At 32.5% G+C, this 16,575-nt stretch overlaps 1 protein-coding gene and 1 non-coding gene across 2 annotated transcripts; one reads left to right on the top strand and one right to left on the bottom strand.

Moving 5' to 3' along the window:
• Window positions 1–203: 203 nt before the first annotated feature.
• LOC117126236 (photosystem II CP47 reaction center protein) lies at window positions 204–2,323 on the bottom strand. The gene has a single exon (XM_033273991.1). The coding sequence runs from the start codon at window positions 2,156–2,158 to the stop codon at window positions 632–634; it is 1,527 nt and encodes a 508-aa protein (XP_033129882.1). The 5' UTR covers window positions 2,159–2,323; the 3' UTR covers window positions 204–631.
• Window positions 2,324–8,358: 6,035 nt separating this feature from the next.
• On the top strand, window positions 8,359–8,432 carry TRNAW-CCA. The gene has a single exon. It is a non-coding gene; the product is annotated as a tRNA-Trp (tRNA).
• Window positions 8,433–16,575: the final 8,143 nt, after the last annotated feature.

Genomic DNA, 16,575 nt, shown 5'->3' on the forward strand with positions numbered 1-16,575 from the left:
TATCTTCAACAGTTTGTGTAGCCATAAATCTTATTTTGTATTCATTACGATCTGTTGACTTTGTATACCATTCCGTTGTAAATAAACGATCTTAGCATAGATCCATTGTGGTCTTTCAATTATATAATAATGGAAACAGCAACTCTAGTCGCCATCTTTATATCTGGGTTACTTGTAAGTTTTACTGGGTATGCTCTATATACTGCCTTTGGGCAACCCTCTCAACAACTAAGAGATCCATTCGAGGAACACGGGGACTAGTTGACGTAATCAGCCTCCAAATAGTTGGAGGCTGATTACGTCAATGAAGAGAATGAAAAATTATTTCATTTTTTAGTTGAAATTGTAGGCGGTTCCCGAAAAAAAATAGCGAAAAAAATGATCCCTAAAGTCGATACTAAGAGAAATGTATAAACCAATGCTTCCATAAATTTGATCGTGGTTTACAATTATAGCTTTCATACCTGTTTTGTTTATGTTTACTGAAGGAGTATACCTCCGGATAAAGAACAAAAAAGAGTCAAAGAAACGGCAGCGATTTAAATCAAGATTCCTACAGTACCCTACCTATTAAATAAAATGAAATCAAAAAAATCGCAAACAGAAACTAAAAGAAAAAAGCAATGTTGCATCAGACTGCTTGTCTTTTTGTAGTTGGATCTCCAAGTTTTTGGAATGCCCCAAATTCCACCTGAGCATCCAAATCTGGATCAATACCAGCAAAAACATCTCTGAAGAGGGTTCTAGAACCATGCCAAATGTGTCCAAAGAAGAAAAGTAGAGCAAACGAAGCATGCCCAAAAGTAAACCAACCTCTTGGACTGCTACGAAAAACACCATCGGATTTCAAAGTAGCACGATCTAATTCAAAAATCTCACCCAATTGAGCCCGTCTAGCATATTTTTTCACAGTTGCGGGATCACTATAACTTACTCCATTGAGTTCACCACCATAAAACTCAACAGTTACACCTACTTGTTCGACACTATATTTAGATTCTGCCCTTCTAAACGGGACGTCGGCTCTAACAATTCCGTCTCCGTCTACCAAAACAACCGGAAATGTTTCAAAAAAAGTAGGCATACGGCGTACAAAAAGTTCACGCCCTTCTTTATTTCTAAAGACGGGGTGTCCTAACCATCCAACAGCTATTCCATCCCCATTGTCCATTGAACCCGCTCGGAATAATCCCCCTTTTGCTGGATTATTACCAATATAATCATAAAAAGCTAATTTTTCAGGAATTTTAGACCAAGCTTCTGATACACTTTGATTTTCAGCTAGTCCGGCACTAACTCTTCGATATATTTCTTGTTGAAAGTATCCCTGATCCCATTGATAACGAGTAGGACCAAATAATTCGATGGGAGTAGTTGCAGAACCATACCACATAGTTCCAGCAACAATAAAAGCTGCAAAAAAGACAGCAGCAATACTACTGGAAAGGACGGTTTCAATATTTCCCATACGTAATCCTTTGTATAGACGTTGAGGCGGACGAACACTAAGATGGAATAAGCCCGCTAATATACCCAACGTCCCTGCTGCAATATGATGAGAGGCTATTCCTCCCGGAACAAAAGGGTCAAAACCCTCCACGCCCCACGCCGGATTTACGGGTTGGACCTTTCCGGTTAGTCCATAAGGGTCGGATACCCATATTCCAGGACCATATAATCCTGTTACATGAAATGCGCCAAAACCAAAGCAAGCCACTCCTGAAAGAAATAAATGAATTCCAAAAATCTTGGGCAAATCCAAAGAAGGTTTTCCTGTACGTTCATCACAAAAAATTTCTAGATCCCAATATACCCAATGCCAAATAGCTGCCAAGAAGCACAAGCCAGAAAACACGATATGTGCTGCGGCTACCCCTTCGTAACTCCAAAGACCCGGATTCGTTATAGTCCCTCCTGTAATATTCCAACCGCCCCATGAATTGGTTATTCCTAAACGAGTCATGAAAGGTATAACGAACATACCTTGTCTCCACATTGGATCAAGAACAGGGTCGGAGGGATCAAAAACAGCTAATTCATATAGAGCCATGGAACCGGCCCAACCAGCAACCAGAGCAGTATGCATTATATGAACCGAAAGCAAACGACCGGGATCATTCAATACAACAGTATGAACACGATACCAAGGCAAACCCATGGAAATACCCCTTTATCAATGAAAAATAGACACTATGTAACTTTATTGCATTGGAAAAAACTATGTTACGGACCCCCCCTTTTTAGGTAATTATTTCGGAGAAAGGATTAATATTTGTTCTATTCTGTTAGTAATAATGGAACAATTCGATTCATAGGAAAAAAGGGAAGCGGATCTATTCTATATCCGATAAGTACCAATACGCAATGGGGGTGAATCCTATGTTATATGAACCAAGATAGCTATTGTTGTTCATCGTTCAGAAGCCCGTTCGTAAAAAGTTTCCTTTCATTTTTATTCATTCTCTCTTACTTTACTTTTATTTTATATTTTATTTTAGCTTATTCAACTTCTGTATTAAATATTATTAATTTAAATATGATTAATATTAATAAAGTAGGAAAAAAGGATAATATGATAAAAAAAATGAAACCCCAGTCTTACGTTTCCACATCAAAGTGAAATAGAGAACTTCATTCTCTTTTTTTTTCATTTCATGCCTATTGGCGTTCCAAAAGTACCTTTTCGAAGTCCTGGAGAAGGAGATACATCTTGGGTTGACATATAGTGCGACTTGTCAGATATATTGGGCTATATGGGATTTCCCCATTTTCTCCCTCGATCGAGATATCCTCTGTTTCGCTCAAAAAGATTGATTGAATTATCAAAAATTTGTAACGCGAAGCGCAAAAAATAAATTAGAATTAAATGCAGGGAGTATTTAGATTGATATTAGATTATCAAAAATTTTTTATGGTTTACGTGATCGGACTAATAAAATTAAGTATCCAGGCTCCGTTTAGCAAAAATCCAATTGATAATTAATATATAATATTTTTATAATTACTACTTAATATGATATGAATATGATATCAAAATTATGATAAAAATTCTATTAAAAAATAAAAAAAATACAAAAAATTGAAACAGGGTGATCTAAAACTGTTGATCAAATAAAATAATATAATTAAAAATTTATTGACTATTTGACAGAAGACATGTGAAAGAAATGAATTGAAAAAAAAAGAAGGAGTAGTAAAAAAAAAAAAGACGCGGTATTTGGTTCATTTGTCCTATATGTGCAAATCAAAATCGGGCAAATTTTTCCTTTTACTCGGAGTAGAGCATAAACCTAAAAAAACAGAATAAAAAAAGGAAGAAGCCCATTCAGGAACAAGAAAAAACCATCCCCATTTCAACTGAATCTCGATGAAAAAAAAATATCAATGAATCAAGTTAGTCTGACAGGCCTAATCAATCGTTTTATTATTTTATTATTAGGATTATAATATCTAATAAATAAAAGGGGCCAAAACTTATTTATTTTTTCTTTTACTTTTAAAAGGGAAGCAAGCCCTTCCCTTATTAAGTTAGAAAGAAAAGCCTTCTCTGAAAAAAAGGGGGTTGGAATCGACACATTGATTTTTTAACAATTTTTGTTGAACCGTATGCATCAAAAGGTGCCTGTACGGCTCCTAAGGAATAAAATTTTATCCTAATCAACCGACTTTATCGAGAAAGATTGTTTTTTTTAGGCCAAGAGGTTGATACCGAAATTTCGAATCAACTTATTAGTCTTATGATATATCTCAGTATAGAAAAGGATACCAAAGATCTTTATTTGTTTATAAACTCTCCTGGTGGATGGGTAATATCTGGAATGGCTATTTATGATACTATGCAATTTGTGCGACCCGATGTACAGACAATATGCATGGGATTGGCCGCTTCAATAGCATCCTTTATCCTAGTCGGAGGAGAAATTACCAAACGTATAGCATTCCCTCACGCTTGGCGCCAATGAGTTTTTTTATTTTAGAGAAAAAATACTATGCCTTCGCCCTCGGAAATATGAATTAGTTAAGTAATAATAGCATGGCACTTCGAATTCGATATGAAATTTTTTAGATTAAAAAAATTAGATTATATATTGAAAGAGTAGTATGGGATAAGAAAGGGGTATTTAAAATGATATCTTCCCTATTCGGGCACATCCCAGCGTCACAAACTTTGTTTTCACACCGGAAGCTTATTTACAAAAACAAAAAAAAAGACACTTTGGGATTGCTGAATCATAGACGGATCAAAAAAAATGATATATAAAGCAACGGAACCATCATAGTATTTTTTTAACTCCTACAAAACAAAAAAGAAGGATGGTAATTGGATCATTTATGGATCCGCGTATAATAGAACCTATATTTTGTTTTCTTTCGCCGAAAGGAAAGGTCAAAAACGTAAATTCCATTCTAGAGCCGTATGCAACGCACAAAAAAAGCCTGTACGGTTATTCAAATTTCTCTGTTTTTTTGGTTATCTCGCCTCATTCTGCGAAATAGAAAAAGCTTTTCTATTATATCATCAGGGTAATGATCCATCAACCCGCTAGTTCGTTTTATGAGGCACAAACGGGAGAAGTTATCTTGGAAGCGGAAGAACTACTAAAACTTCGCGAAACCATCACAAGGGTTTATGTACAAAGAACGGGCAAACCTATATGGGTTGTATCCGAAGACATGGAAAGGGATGTTTTTATGTCAGCAACAGAAGCCCAAGCTCATGGCATTGTTGATCTTGTAGCGGTTCAATAAAAATAGGAGCGATTTCATGCAAATCTACCACTGCTAATTTTATATCTTTTTAGATTAAAGGTTTAGTTTCATATTCTCTTCAATATAAAAAAAATATATTGAAGAGAATCTTGAAGAGAAGTAATTCAGAATTAGCCGGTTAGAACCCATCTAAACCAGCCCATTATTTATATGATTCCGTATGCCAACCATTAAACAACTTATTAGAAATACAAGACAGCCAATCCGAAATGTCACAAAATCCCCAGCGCTTCGGGGATGCCCTCAGCGACGAGGAACATGTACTCGGGTGTATGTGCGACTCGTTTAGATCATAGACTGAAACACAAAAAGGAAATTCTTTTTGAAATATCAAGGATCAGTACCTGTTAATAAAATAAAATAGAATGGAGGAACTCGATTCATTATTTCAAAAAGATAGATCATTCATATCTTCTATTGTGTCTGAAACTTATGGTTTACATTGGTGCAAATCCAATCAACTCCATTTTTTAGAAAACCCCCAATGATAACAAATGGTTATCAATTAAGCGGGGGAAATCCCATTTTTTATTAAAAAGATTCCACTCTTGAAAGAAAAAACGGACTAACAGGGTAAATGACCAAATCAATTTTAAAATAAAATACCGTTACTGTATAAAGTGGATCTCATTGTGAAAGATCTATTACTGGAATATTAATGGGGTAGAGCCAAAGAATGTGAATTGTACAAGTTACCAATAGTATTGATTAATTAAAAGAAGGAGCTCCGGTGTATAGAGAGGACCTCACCGTTTTAGAAGTAACCATAGAAACGAAGGAACCCACTATTTATCCATTTCTATTTACTACTTTTTGTAGTTATTCTATTTTTTTTATATCAAGTACCAAGGCAATTTATCCTTTCAAAGCAAAGGAAAATACCTAGCCAAAAATAGTGGTGGGGAAGGTTAGAGTAGCAAAAGCCATTGGAATTTTTTTTTATACATTGGAATAATTCGTTTGGTTATTAATGACTAGTAAAGGGGAAAAGAATAACTAAAACTAAAAAAAGAATTAGTTATTCATCAAAGTTTGATTTATTCAATGACTAGAATTAAACGCGGATATATAGCTCGGAGGCGTAGAACAAAACTTCGTTTATTTGCATCAAGCTTTCAAGGGGCTCATTCACGACTTACACGAACTATGACTCAACAGAGAATAAGAGCTTTAGTTTCGGCTCGTCGGGATAGGGGTAAAAGAAAAAGGGATTTTCGTCGTTTATGGATCACTCGAATAAATGCCGTAATTCACGAAACGGAGGTATTCTATAGTTATAACCGATTCATACACAATCTGTACAAGAAGCAATTACTTCTTAATCGAAAAATACTTGCACAAATAGCTCTATTAAATAGGAGTTGTCTTTATACGATTTCAAATGAGATCAAAAAATGAGGGGATTGGAAGAAATCCACTAAAATATTTGAAATAGAGTTCTTAAGTAGAATAAGCTCGGGGAGGGTAGAGTAGAAATTAGTATTATAAAAAAAGTCGTCAAAACAAAACGAGGGTATATAGTCGCTAAAAAAAGACTTATTCTTTTTCTTTTCGACGATTCTTTTCTTTTTTTTTTTTTTATGACAGAAACAGACGTAACAATCAAATTTTGATTCTTAATTGGATTTGTCGAACAAAATATTAACCTCTTTTTTAATTCCTTCAGATTAGTTATTCAATTGAAGAATAAGTCTATTTTTTTCTGGTTCTAAGGCTAGTAGTTCTAGGGGTCGACTCACTTCTTTCAAATTGTTTCTGATTATTAAGAAAAGGTAACAAAGATAAAATACGAGCTTGTTTTATAGCAATAGTAATTAATCGTTGTTGTTTTAAAGTTACTCTATTCACCCGTCTAGATAATATTTTTCCTTGTTCACTAATAAATCGACTAATTAAACTCATGTTTCTATAATCAATTCGATCCCCCGATTGGATCGGGGGCAAACGCCGACGAAAAGATCGCTTGGATTTAGTAAAAGGTCGCTTAGATTTATTCATAATTTTTTATTCCTTACCTATAAAATCCTATTTTGATTGGATCAAAATAAAAACGATTTCTATTTCTATATAGGATAGAGTTTCTATATAGAATTAAGAATATAGGATTTGATTTATTTCTATTATTTTATTTGTTTATATTTATATATATGTAATAATACGTAGATACTCTCATTATTCCTGTTCTTAAAATAAAATTTGACATACAAGCACTCAATTTTATCTATTTCTTAATTTCCCCATGAATTGTATGTTTATAACAATAGGGACAGAATTTTCTCAATTCCAATCGACTAGGAGTGTTATGCCGATTCTTTTGAGTAATATATCTGGAAATTCCAGCCGATTCTTTCTTAATATCATTTCGAACACAACTGGTACATTCCAAAATAATTGTTACTCGAACATCTTTACCTTTGGCCATGAAACCTCCTTTGGATTTATGATTCACCCCCAATCTTCTATTTTAATTTTAGGGTCCATAAAGAACAAGAACAAAAAAAAATAGAAGCTGTTAATTAACTCAAAAAAATGTCTTAAATATTTCGTTGCAATGAATATTAATTAGTAATTAAATAAAAAGAAAATAATAAGTAATATAATGATTTTTTGAAAACTATATTTCAAATCTTTGTACAGTATTTTTTTTAAGTATCTCGTAGGATACTCTTTCCCTAGCAACACTTTTTTTTTTATTGGATTCTGAACCCTCGTTTTTATGACCCTTTCGGCCCCCTTTTTTTTTTCTAATTCTTTTTTATTCTTAAAAAAGAATTAGAAAAAAAAGGGGGGGTTATTCCCCGATCGTTGATCGTATCTCTAAATTTTTTTATCCTTTCTGATGTTAATAACTAGAATTAAAAAAAGGGAAATGTTAATGCATCTGGAAATAAACGATTAATCTCTATTAATAAACCTGCTAACGAAACGAACCATAGAGTACTTAGTACCGGTGCTACGGAAAGATATGTTTTTAGATCTCGCATTTGAAATCCTCCTTCTTTCTTCTTTATTGTATTACAATATATATAGTAATATATATAACTATAGATGTACATGTAGTTAAGAAGTTCTTGTATTTGTATATGTAACCCCCCATTTTCAAAATTAGAATTGAAATATTGTCTACTAGAACGATCTTATAGATTCCATTTGAAAATGGAAACGCCTTTTTATGTAAATTTGAAATTGATAGGATTTGCCTAAAAAAAGTAATTTTTTTAATTATACTTATATATATGTTTGTTATCTGATATGAAACAAAAAAAAAGAAGGATGTGGAAAACAAGATAGGAATTGTTTACAATGACACTGTAAACCAATCGAAAGGGATGTAGCGCAGCTTGGTAGCGCGTTTGTTTTGGGTACAAAATGTCACGGGTTCAAATCCTGTCATCCCTACCTAATTACTGCTCAGAAGAGCAGTAACGAGGAATCCATTTTAGATTTATCTTTTTTTAATAAAATTGGACATACATATAATTCTGAATTTTATGATATACTATGATATAGTATATACGTACAAAATCGATTCGAGTTAAAGAATGTCCTCTTTCTAGCCTTTTCGTTTTTTTAGAAAAAACAAGAAAAGCGCTCTTAGTTCAGTTCGGTAGAACGTGGGTCTCCAAAACCCAATGTCGTAGGTTCAAATCCTACAGAGCGTGATGTCACTCTTGTTTATTAGATTGTGTCAAAATTCCACTGTTCGCAAATAATTGAGCAGCAATCTGAATTCGACCTCCCGCATATGAAAGCAAGAAGGAGGTCAGTAAAAAAAAAGAGATGTTAATTAATCAAAAGTCCAACTGATCACCACGTCTGTATTGTAAATAAGCAGTTACGAATAATCCAGCCAAAGTAATAGGAATTAGACCTAAGACGATTCCAAATAAAGAAACTTCAATCATTTCAATTTTCTTTTGTTTTCATTTTTGAAAGGGAGAAAAGAGAGGTACTATCTATTCCTAGCTCTTAATCTGTATTGCCGACGAATCTCAATGACCAAAATTGGGTAATTAACACGGTAAGGAACTATCGAACATATGAAATACCATATAAATCTTTTTTGATCAAAAAAGATTCATTCAATTAATTTCAAATAAGTCGTATTTTGCTTAGACCAATAAATAGAACTGAGGTTATAGTTAAAGCTGCTAGTAGAAAACCGAAATAACTAGTTATAGTAGGCATGAAGGGACTCAATAAAATATGTTTTTTTATACATATGTTTCTAAAGTACTTCCCGAAGTTTCAATAAAAAAATTTTTAAAAGTAAAGATAGATACAAATACTAGTTCCAAGAATCAAAAAATTAAATTGAAAATTTGTGAGTTATCAAGCATTATCGGTGGTATGAACAAAAATAGAGAAAAAGAAAAAACGAAATTCATCGTCTTTGGCATCTGCACCATCTCAGGATTCAGAATTCACGTAACTGATTCATTGAAAAACTCTTTAAGAAATTAATAAGAAAAAATAATACATAAAAAAAATAACTCTATTATATAACTTCAGTTAAAACATAGAACTTTTTTTGAATAAACATGTAAAAATTAAAAAAAAAGTTGTTTGATTCTTTTTTTTTTAAGTGACCTTAGAACCTAGAATACGCCCCCTTCTACATTTATTCAAATTGAAATAAATTCAATTTTGAATAAAGTAGATTAATATAGTAGAGCAGTTTTCTTCATTTAATCTATGAAATTAAACCAAAAAGCAGTATCCTACACGGAGAACGAGATCAGTCAAAAAAAGAGTTATTTATTTTAACTAGATTTTTAAAACTTGTAATTAGCAATTTCTATTATCGTTTCCTTTCTAGGTTTTAGGTTTTTTTCTTTCGATATTATATAGAAAATAGAGTGAAAAACCCATCATCTTTGTAGTTAGTTAAAGAAAGAAAAAACCTTTAAATTGAATACAACAAAACAATGCACGCATTCCAAAGATTTAGTATTATTATTTTTTTATTATTTGTTGTTCTTTTGAATTGATCCAAAACTATTCTTCCTTTTCTTGTTACTGTAAATTAATTCCTTAAAATAAAATGAAATAAAAAGCAAAAACGGGGGGGGTCACATTATCATTACAAAAAAATCTCTTCTACAATTATGCATATGCAACAAAAATGAAATTGATGGTTTTTGGATTCAATTGACTTGGGACAATATGAGAATTTCCTTAATGAATTATTAGAATTAGAAACCACCCTCTTGAATTTTCATTTTATCTAATCTTTAGTTTATTTTCTAGTCCAAAACAAATAAAGGATCAAAGCCCCTATAGATTACAGATACAGGAATTTGAAGAAGTGGAACATGGTTATACATCGACAAGCAAAAAAAAAAAACGAAATAAATTATCTAACACTTCAGTTCTATACTAATTCAAATTGCGTTGCTGTGTCAGAAGAAGGATAGCTATACTGATTCGGTAGACTCTAAAAATACCCTTGGTACTTTATTGACGATCTCACAAAGATGTAATCTCAGTGAATTTGAATTTACTGATTCATCTTTTACAGAATCGATTCCCTACAAGAATATCTGGAGTTCAGTATGTCTGGAAGCACAGGAGAACGTTCTTTTGCTGATATTATTACCAGTATTCGATACTGGGTCATTCATAGCATTACTATACCTTCCCTATTCATTGCGGGCTGGTTATTCGTCAGCACCGGTTTAGCTTACGATGTGTTTGGGAGCCCTCGTCCAAACGAGTATTTTACAGAGAGCCGACAGGGCATTCCATTAATAACAGGCCGTTTTGATTCTTTGGAACAACTCGACGAATTTAGTAGATCTTTTTAGGAGGACCCAATGACTATAGATAGGACCTATCCAATTTTTACAGTGCGCTGGTTGGCTGTTCATGGACTAGCTGTACCTACCGTTTCTTTTTTGGGGTCAATATCAGCAATGCAGTTCATCCAACGATAAACCGAATTCAATTATTTATAGAGCTATGACACAATCAAATCCGAACGAACAAAATGTTGAATTAAATCGTACCAGTCTCTATTGGGGGTTATTACTCATTTTTGTACTTGCTGTTTTATTTTCAAATTATTTCTTCAATTAAAATTAAGTAAAATTAAGAAAAGAGCGTAGAATAATAAAATAAAAAACAAAGAGTAGTAATTTTCTTATCCCATTCGGATGGATTATATATCATAATTATCTCTGACTGTTTATGTTTCTAGCATGACCACTCGATGAAATGTGGAGGGAAGCGGGATAAATGGCTGATACTACTGGAAGGATTCCTCTTTGGGTAATAGGTACTGTAGCTGGTATTCTTGTGATCGGTTTAATAGGTATTTTCTTTTATGGTTCATATTCAGGATTAGGTTCATCCCTGTAGAAATTGGATGAACTGAGTTATAGACGTGAAAACATAAGAACTCAACGGGGCCCAACTCTTCCTTCTTTGTCTGATTCGAGGGGGTCCCGTTGAACTGCTAATAATAAGAACAATTTTTATCGTGTTTTTGAAAAATGAACTTAATTAGATTAGTAGGTTACGAGCATATAGTATTTATTATTAACCTTTCAAAGATCGAAAAAAAGGGGGGGGGATCACTTAATTTTATTTTTCTGCTTTCCCGACTGACACAATATTTTTTATCATTAGATCTATCATTAAAATTTTGTCTATACTCTATACTAATAGCAGTTTTTTCTTATTTTTTTAGTATTTCATCAAACTTGAAATTAAAATAAATAAAACTACAAAAAGTAACTATTATTATACTATTAATTAATAATTATATATACGATATATATTAATATAGATATATTAAAACCTTATATATATAGAAACAGTAATATATATGTAAACTAAGAATAGGATTTTTTAACGAATGCAATTAAGAATGACAAGATCGACACAAGAAAAGGATGTCTAAAATTCCTTTTCTTGTGTCGAAGACTCGCAAGACAAGTAATACTCCCTATAGTCCCTAAAATTTGTTATTTCGCCAATTTCTAGTTCCCTTTTTTCTGCGCTTGCTTTCCTTATTTTAGTATCTAGTCAAATTTTTCCATTCTAAATTACATTAGAAAAAAACTCTTGATTATTGATACATTCTATCAATTTCAATTGGTCACTAACGACAGAGTTACATCACACCCCCTCCCATTTTTCAATCCAAATTTGTATTGAAAAATAAAGAAAAGGGGGGGTAAAGTGAATTCTTCTTAATATACATACTAGGATTAGGACTATCAGACAAGTAATTCCTGACACCTGGTCGAAATCGAAAGTCTAAAGAGAGGCAAAAAGGCTTTTGATAATTTTTTTGGTTCTTTCTTTTTTACGAATTTGATAAGGCGAAATAGACAGATCTAAAAATTCATTTCGGATAATTGAACCTTCTCAAACTGTTTCTTTTTAAGAACCAAAAAGATTTGTGCCAAAACAACAGATCCTAAGAAGAACAAAAGGCCTTGGACACGTAATGGATCTTGAAGTACTATTTCCGCATCCCCCTGACCAAATCCACCCACATTAGGATTGCTTGTTAATGGTTGATCGAGTTTAATGGATTCGCCCTCTGAAACAAGAAGTTCTAGGCCTCGAGGGATAATATCAATTACTTGGCGTTCATTCGATGCATCCACTATGGTTATTTCGTATCCCCCTTTTTCTTTTCGTAAAATTTTACTTATTATCCCTCCTGCCGTAGCATTATAAACTGTATTGTTACTTTTGCTACCATCAGGATAAATCTGACCCCTTCCCCTATTTCCACCTACGTATATAGGATATTTTAAGAAGTGAACATCTTTATTAGTAGCAGGGTCTGGGGCAAGAATAGGAAAGGTTATTTCACTATATTTTTGACCAGGAACAGGACCTATCACAAGAATATTTTTTTTATTGGGGCGATAATTCTGAAAAGACAGATTTCCTATCTTTTCTTTCATCTCGGGTGAAATACGATCGGGGGGGGCTAATTCAAACCCCTCCGGTAAAATAAGAACAGCTCCCACATTCAAAGCTCCTTTTTTACCATTAGCTAGAACTTGTTTTAGCTGCATATCATAAGGAATTTTAACAACTGCTTCAAATACAGTATCAGGAAGTACCGCTTGTGGAACCTCAATATCCACGGGCTTACTAGCTAAATGGCAATTGGCACATACAATACGCCCAGTTGCCTCTCGTGGATTTTCATAATTCTGCTGGGCAAAAATTGGATATGCACTTGAAATGGATGCCCAAGTTATTATATATATCATGAGTGAGACAGATATGGAGCGAGTAATCTCTTCCCTTATCCAAGAAAAGGTATTTCTAGTTTGCATGGTCCAATCGTTTATCCCGAAAATTTCTACAATAAAGTTAGGTAGGTCGATAATATACTTCCCTAGCCACAATTCTGTTATTTACATTTACTGAAAAAAGAAATTTTTTTTTTTTTTAATATACAAGGAATCCCTCGTGGGTAAAAAAGAGTAAAGTAAATACGACTTTGATTTGGTTATGATGTATAAAGTAAGAAAGAGTAGAATTGGATCAGTGAATCGTTTTTTAGTCATTTATTGCATGATAAATCACTACAAGTGACGGAGATACACGATTTAAATAACGAAAGATCCAATATTTAAAAATTGTATCAAGAATGACTGGAAAGGTAGAAACTAGACCAGATAAAATTTGCTCATAATGAGCAAACCCAAAATCTTTGTAAATATAACCAATCATTAGTTCCCAACCGTGAGGCGAATGGAATCCGATACATAAATCAGTTAATAAAAGAATCGAAAAAGCTTTAATTGTATCACTTAAATTATATAGGAATTCTTGAACCCAAGAATTGAGAATAAAAAGCTTTTCCTTACCCCAAAAGGAATAACCACTTAGAATAACGAAAGATATTAGATTTGTCGAGAAGTGCAAGATTGTATGGATACGATACTCATTGTGTATTTTGATGAATTGGATCGTTTCTTTGTGGATTCCTAGACGAAATTGTTGTAAATCGGTTTCTGGGTATTCCTTTATCATTTCATCCAGCTGGAATAGTTCCTCTAATTGTATGAATTTTTCTAGAACACTTTTTTCTTGAATATCATTCAAGAAAGTTTCGCATTGTCTAGTATTCCACCAATTAGTAATCCAAGTTTTCAAACTTTTATTACAGCAGAGAGAGATCAACCAGGGCAAAAAGACTATAGATGTAAAATAAAAAAAAGGAATGAATGCTTTCTTTTTTGCCATTTTGAATCTGTGAATTGTTAATGAACCTACCGCATTTGTGGATTCTATTAGATCTACTATTTCTATCGAGCATGAGTTTCTATTCTAATTCAAATAGAATGTATTGAGCCTATAATCCCTTTTATCTTTTTCTTTTGATTCAATACTTAGTCTTTGTTTTGAATCTAGAAAGAATACAGAAATAGACTCAGAATACACTTACAATTTGAATAAAGAAAAAATTGTATTTCCAGGATGTTATTCCCCCTTTTTTCGATCAATACTAAAAGAACTTTTTTGAATTTTTAAAATAAAAAATATGATTCTATTTTCGAGACGAATAAACTCCCTTTCTTTTCTATCAAATATATAAAAAAACGAGCATAAAAGAATAGATTAATGTTCAATTGAAAAAAAAGAAAGCAATTCTTTCGTTTTTTCTTCCTACTGCCAAAGGATTTAGTCTTTAAACTTTAAAAATGAATTCATTTCAAAATACTTCAATTGGTACACGCAAGAAGTAAGCCAATTCAGCAGCTTTTTGCTCAATTTCTCGTGTAGTAAAATTCTCATCAGTACGAATTAAAGGAATAGCCCCTTGACCTCTAATTTCCATATAAAGGACACGCCGGGCAGAAACACCCTCTTTAACTTCGATTCTGATCGACTGAATATCTTTCATAAGGAATCGTAAAAAGATGCGACGGCTTTTTCCAGGAAATCCCCAACGAAAAATACGTACTATCCCTTCTTTTCGGTCGAAAAGATCATAACCACTACCCACATTCCACAAAATAGTGCACCACAAATAGCAACTAATAAAGAGACCCGCGATCCCATAGAAAGACATCACAATCCCTTGTGGAAAAAAAAGGATTTCCTGAGATGCAACTAACGATATAAAATTTTTACCAAGATAACTGGAAGTTCCAACCAATAAGAATCCCAATGAACCTAAAAATAGGATAAAGGCCCAGCAGAAATTACTTGTTTTTCGAGACCCCGTTATAAATTCTATCCATAGAGATTCTGATCGCCAACTCATATATATTAGATCCAGTTATACAATTTTTTGGAATTGAGAAAATATGACTTTCCTTTTTTTGTTTTCAAAGTAACTCTCATCAACTATAACTATTTTGTTGTGAACCTTTACTTTAGGAATAATTTATATAATTGTTTATATCTAAAATAATAAAATCTCCTTCCTTTATATGATCCCCTATAACTATATACATACAAATAAATACATTGACTTGAATTTCATCCAGCGGTCCGATGATGATCCATTTTTTCAAAAGAGCGCAAATTGAGTTACCCCATATAATACGTTTACACATGCATAAAAACTTTTTTTAGTTATGTTTGTAGGAATCTATGTGTTATACAATATTCTACCAAATGGGTCTTATCAAATCGAAGTTTTTAAAATAAAAAGGGGAGTTATACGATTCGGTCTCATCCGATCTAAAAAATCTTATTTTTTTGAATATGAAGAAATAAAGAAGCCATTGCAAGTGCCGGAAAGACTAGGCCTACTAAAGGCACAAAAATAGAGGGTAAGTTGTTGAAAGTTGTCATAAAATGGGGTACCTCAATTTAATATTTGTACCTGTTATTGTTATATTCTGAATTCTAAAGATATCTTAGAATATCTTGTAGTTTTATTATTTCTATTATATATATTATATAATTATACTAAGTATCTTTAAGTAAATATATATCGAATACTAATATACAACCTAATAGAAATATATAGAATAGAACCTACTAGAAATAGAATAAAAAAATAGGTACAAGAAACGCCAAACTAAATAAATGGACTTATTAATCTTTCAAAATAAAATAGATGTATTATCATAATCTACCTGTTAGATTTATTATTCTTTTTGTTCTTTTTGTCTTCTAATAGTCATTAATAAAGAAAAAATTTTATTCCATTAAAATTTTATACAAAATTGATTGGAATCTGATCCACCAACAGGGAATTTTCGGGAAATGCAAAACGATGCAAGACTCTCTATAGATCTATATCTCTATTTGAATTATCTATCCATATGCAAGCAAGAGAGGAAAAAAACTTTGTTTTATTTTTCTAGTCGAATTTGAACTTCCCGAAAGCAAAAATTCACTTTTTATCTTGTTGATAAAGGTTTACTGAGTAGTAAACAAGAATATCGATAAAAAAATGATTCTAAAGAAAAATGAATTTTTCAGGGTTTTCGTTTAATTATGATAAACTAACTGTTTTATTTGATTTCATTTTTGTTCAAAGGAAAAAAAGCATGGAGCTGAAATAACTCACTCACAACACCTTTTAAAGGATTACGTGGTACAATTGCATCCAATAAGCCCTTACGTAATAAAGATTCAGCTGCTTGTGAACCTTCAGGCACGGCTTTTTTCAATGTTTGTTCAATTACTCTTTTACCCGCAAATGCAATATAGGCATAGGGTTCGGCAATAATGATATCCCCCAACATACCAAAACTTGCTGTCACCCCACCGGTAGTAGGAGATGTAAGAATTGATATATAGAATAACTTTTTACTTGATTGATAATCACATAAAACCGAAGAAATTTTAGCCATTTGCATCAAACTT

This window comes from Brassica rapa, chromosome A06 (genome assembly GCF_000309985.2).
Source record: "Brassica rapa cultivar Chiifu-401-42 chromosome A06, CAAS_Brap_v3.01, whole genome shotgun sequence".
Lineage (NCBI taxonomy): Eukaryota > Viridiplantae > Streptophyta > Magnoliopsida > Brassicales > Brassicaceae > Brassica > Brassica rapa.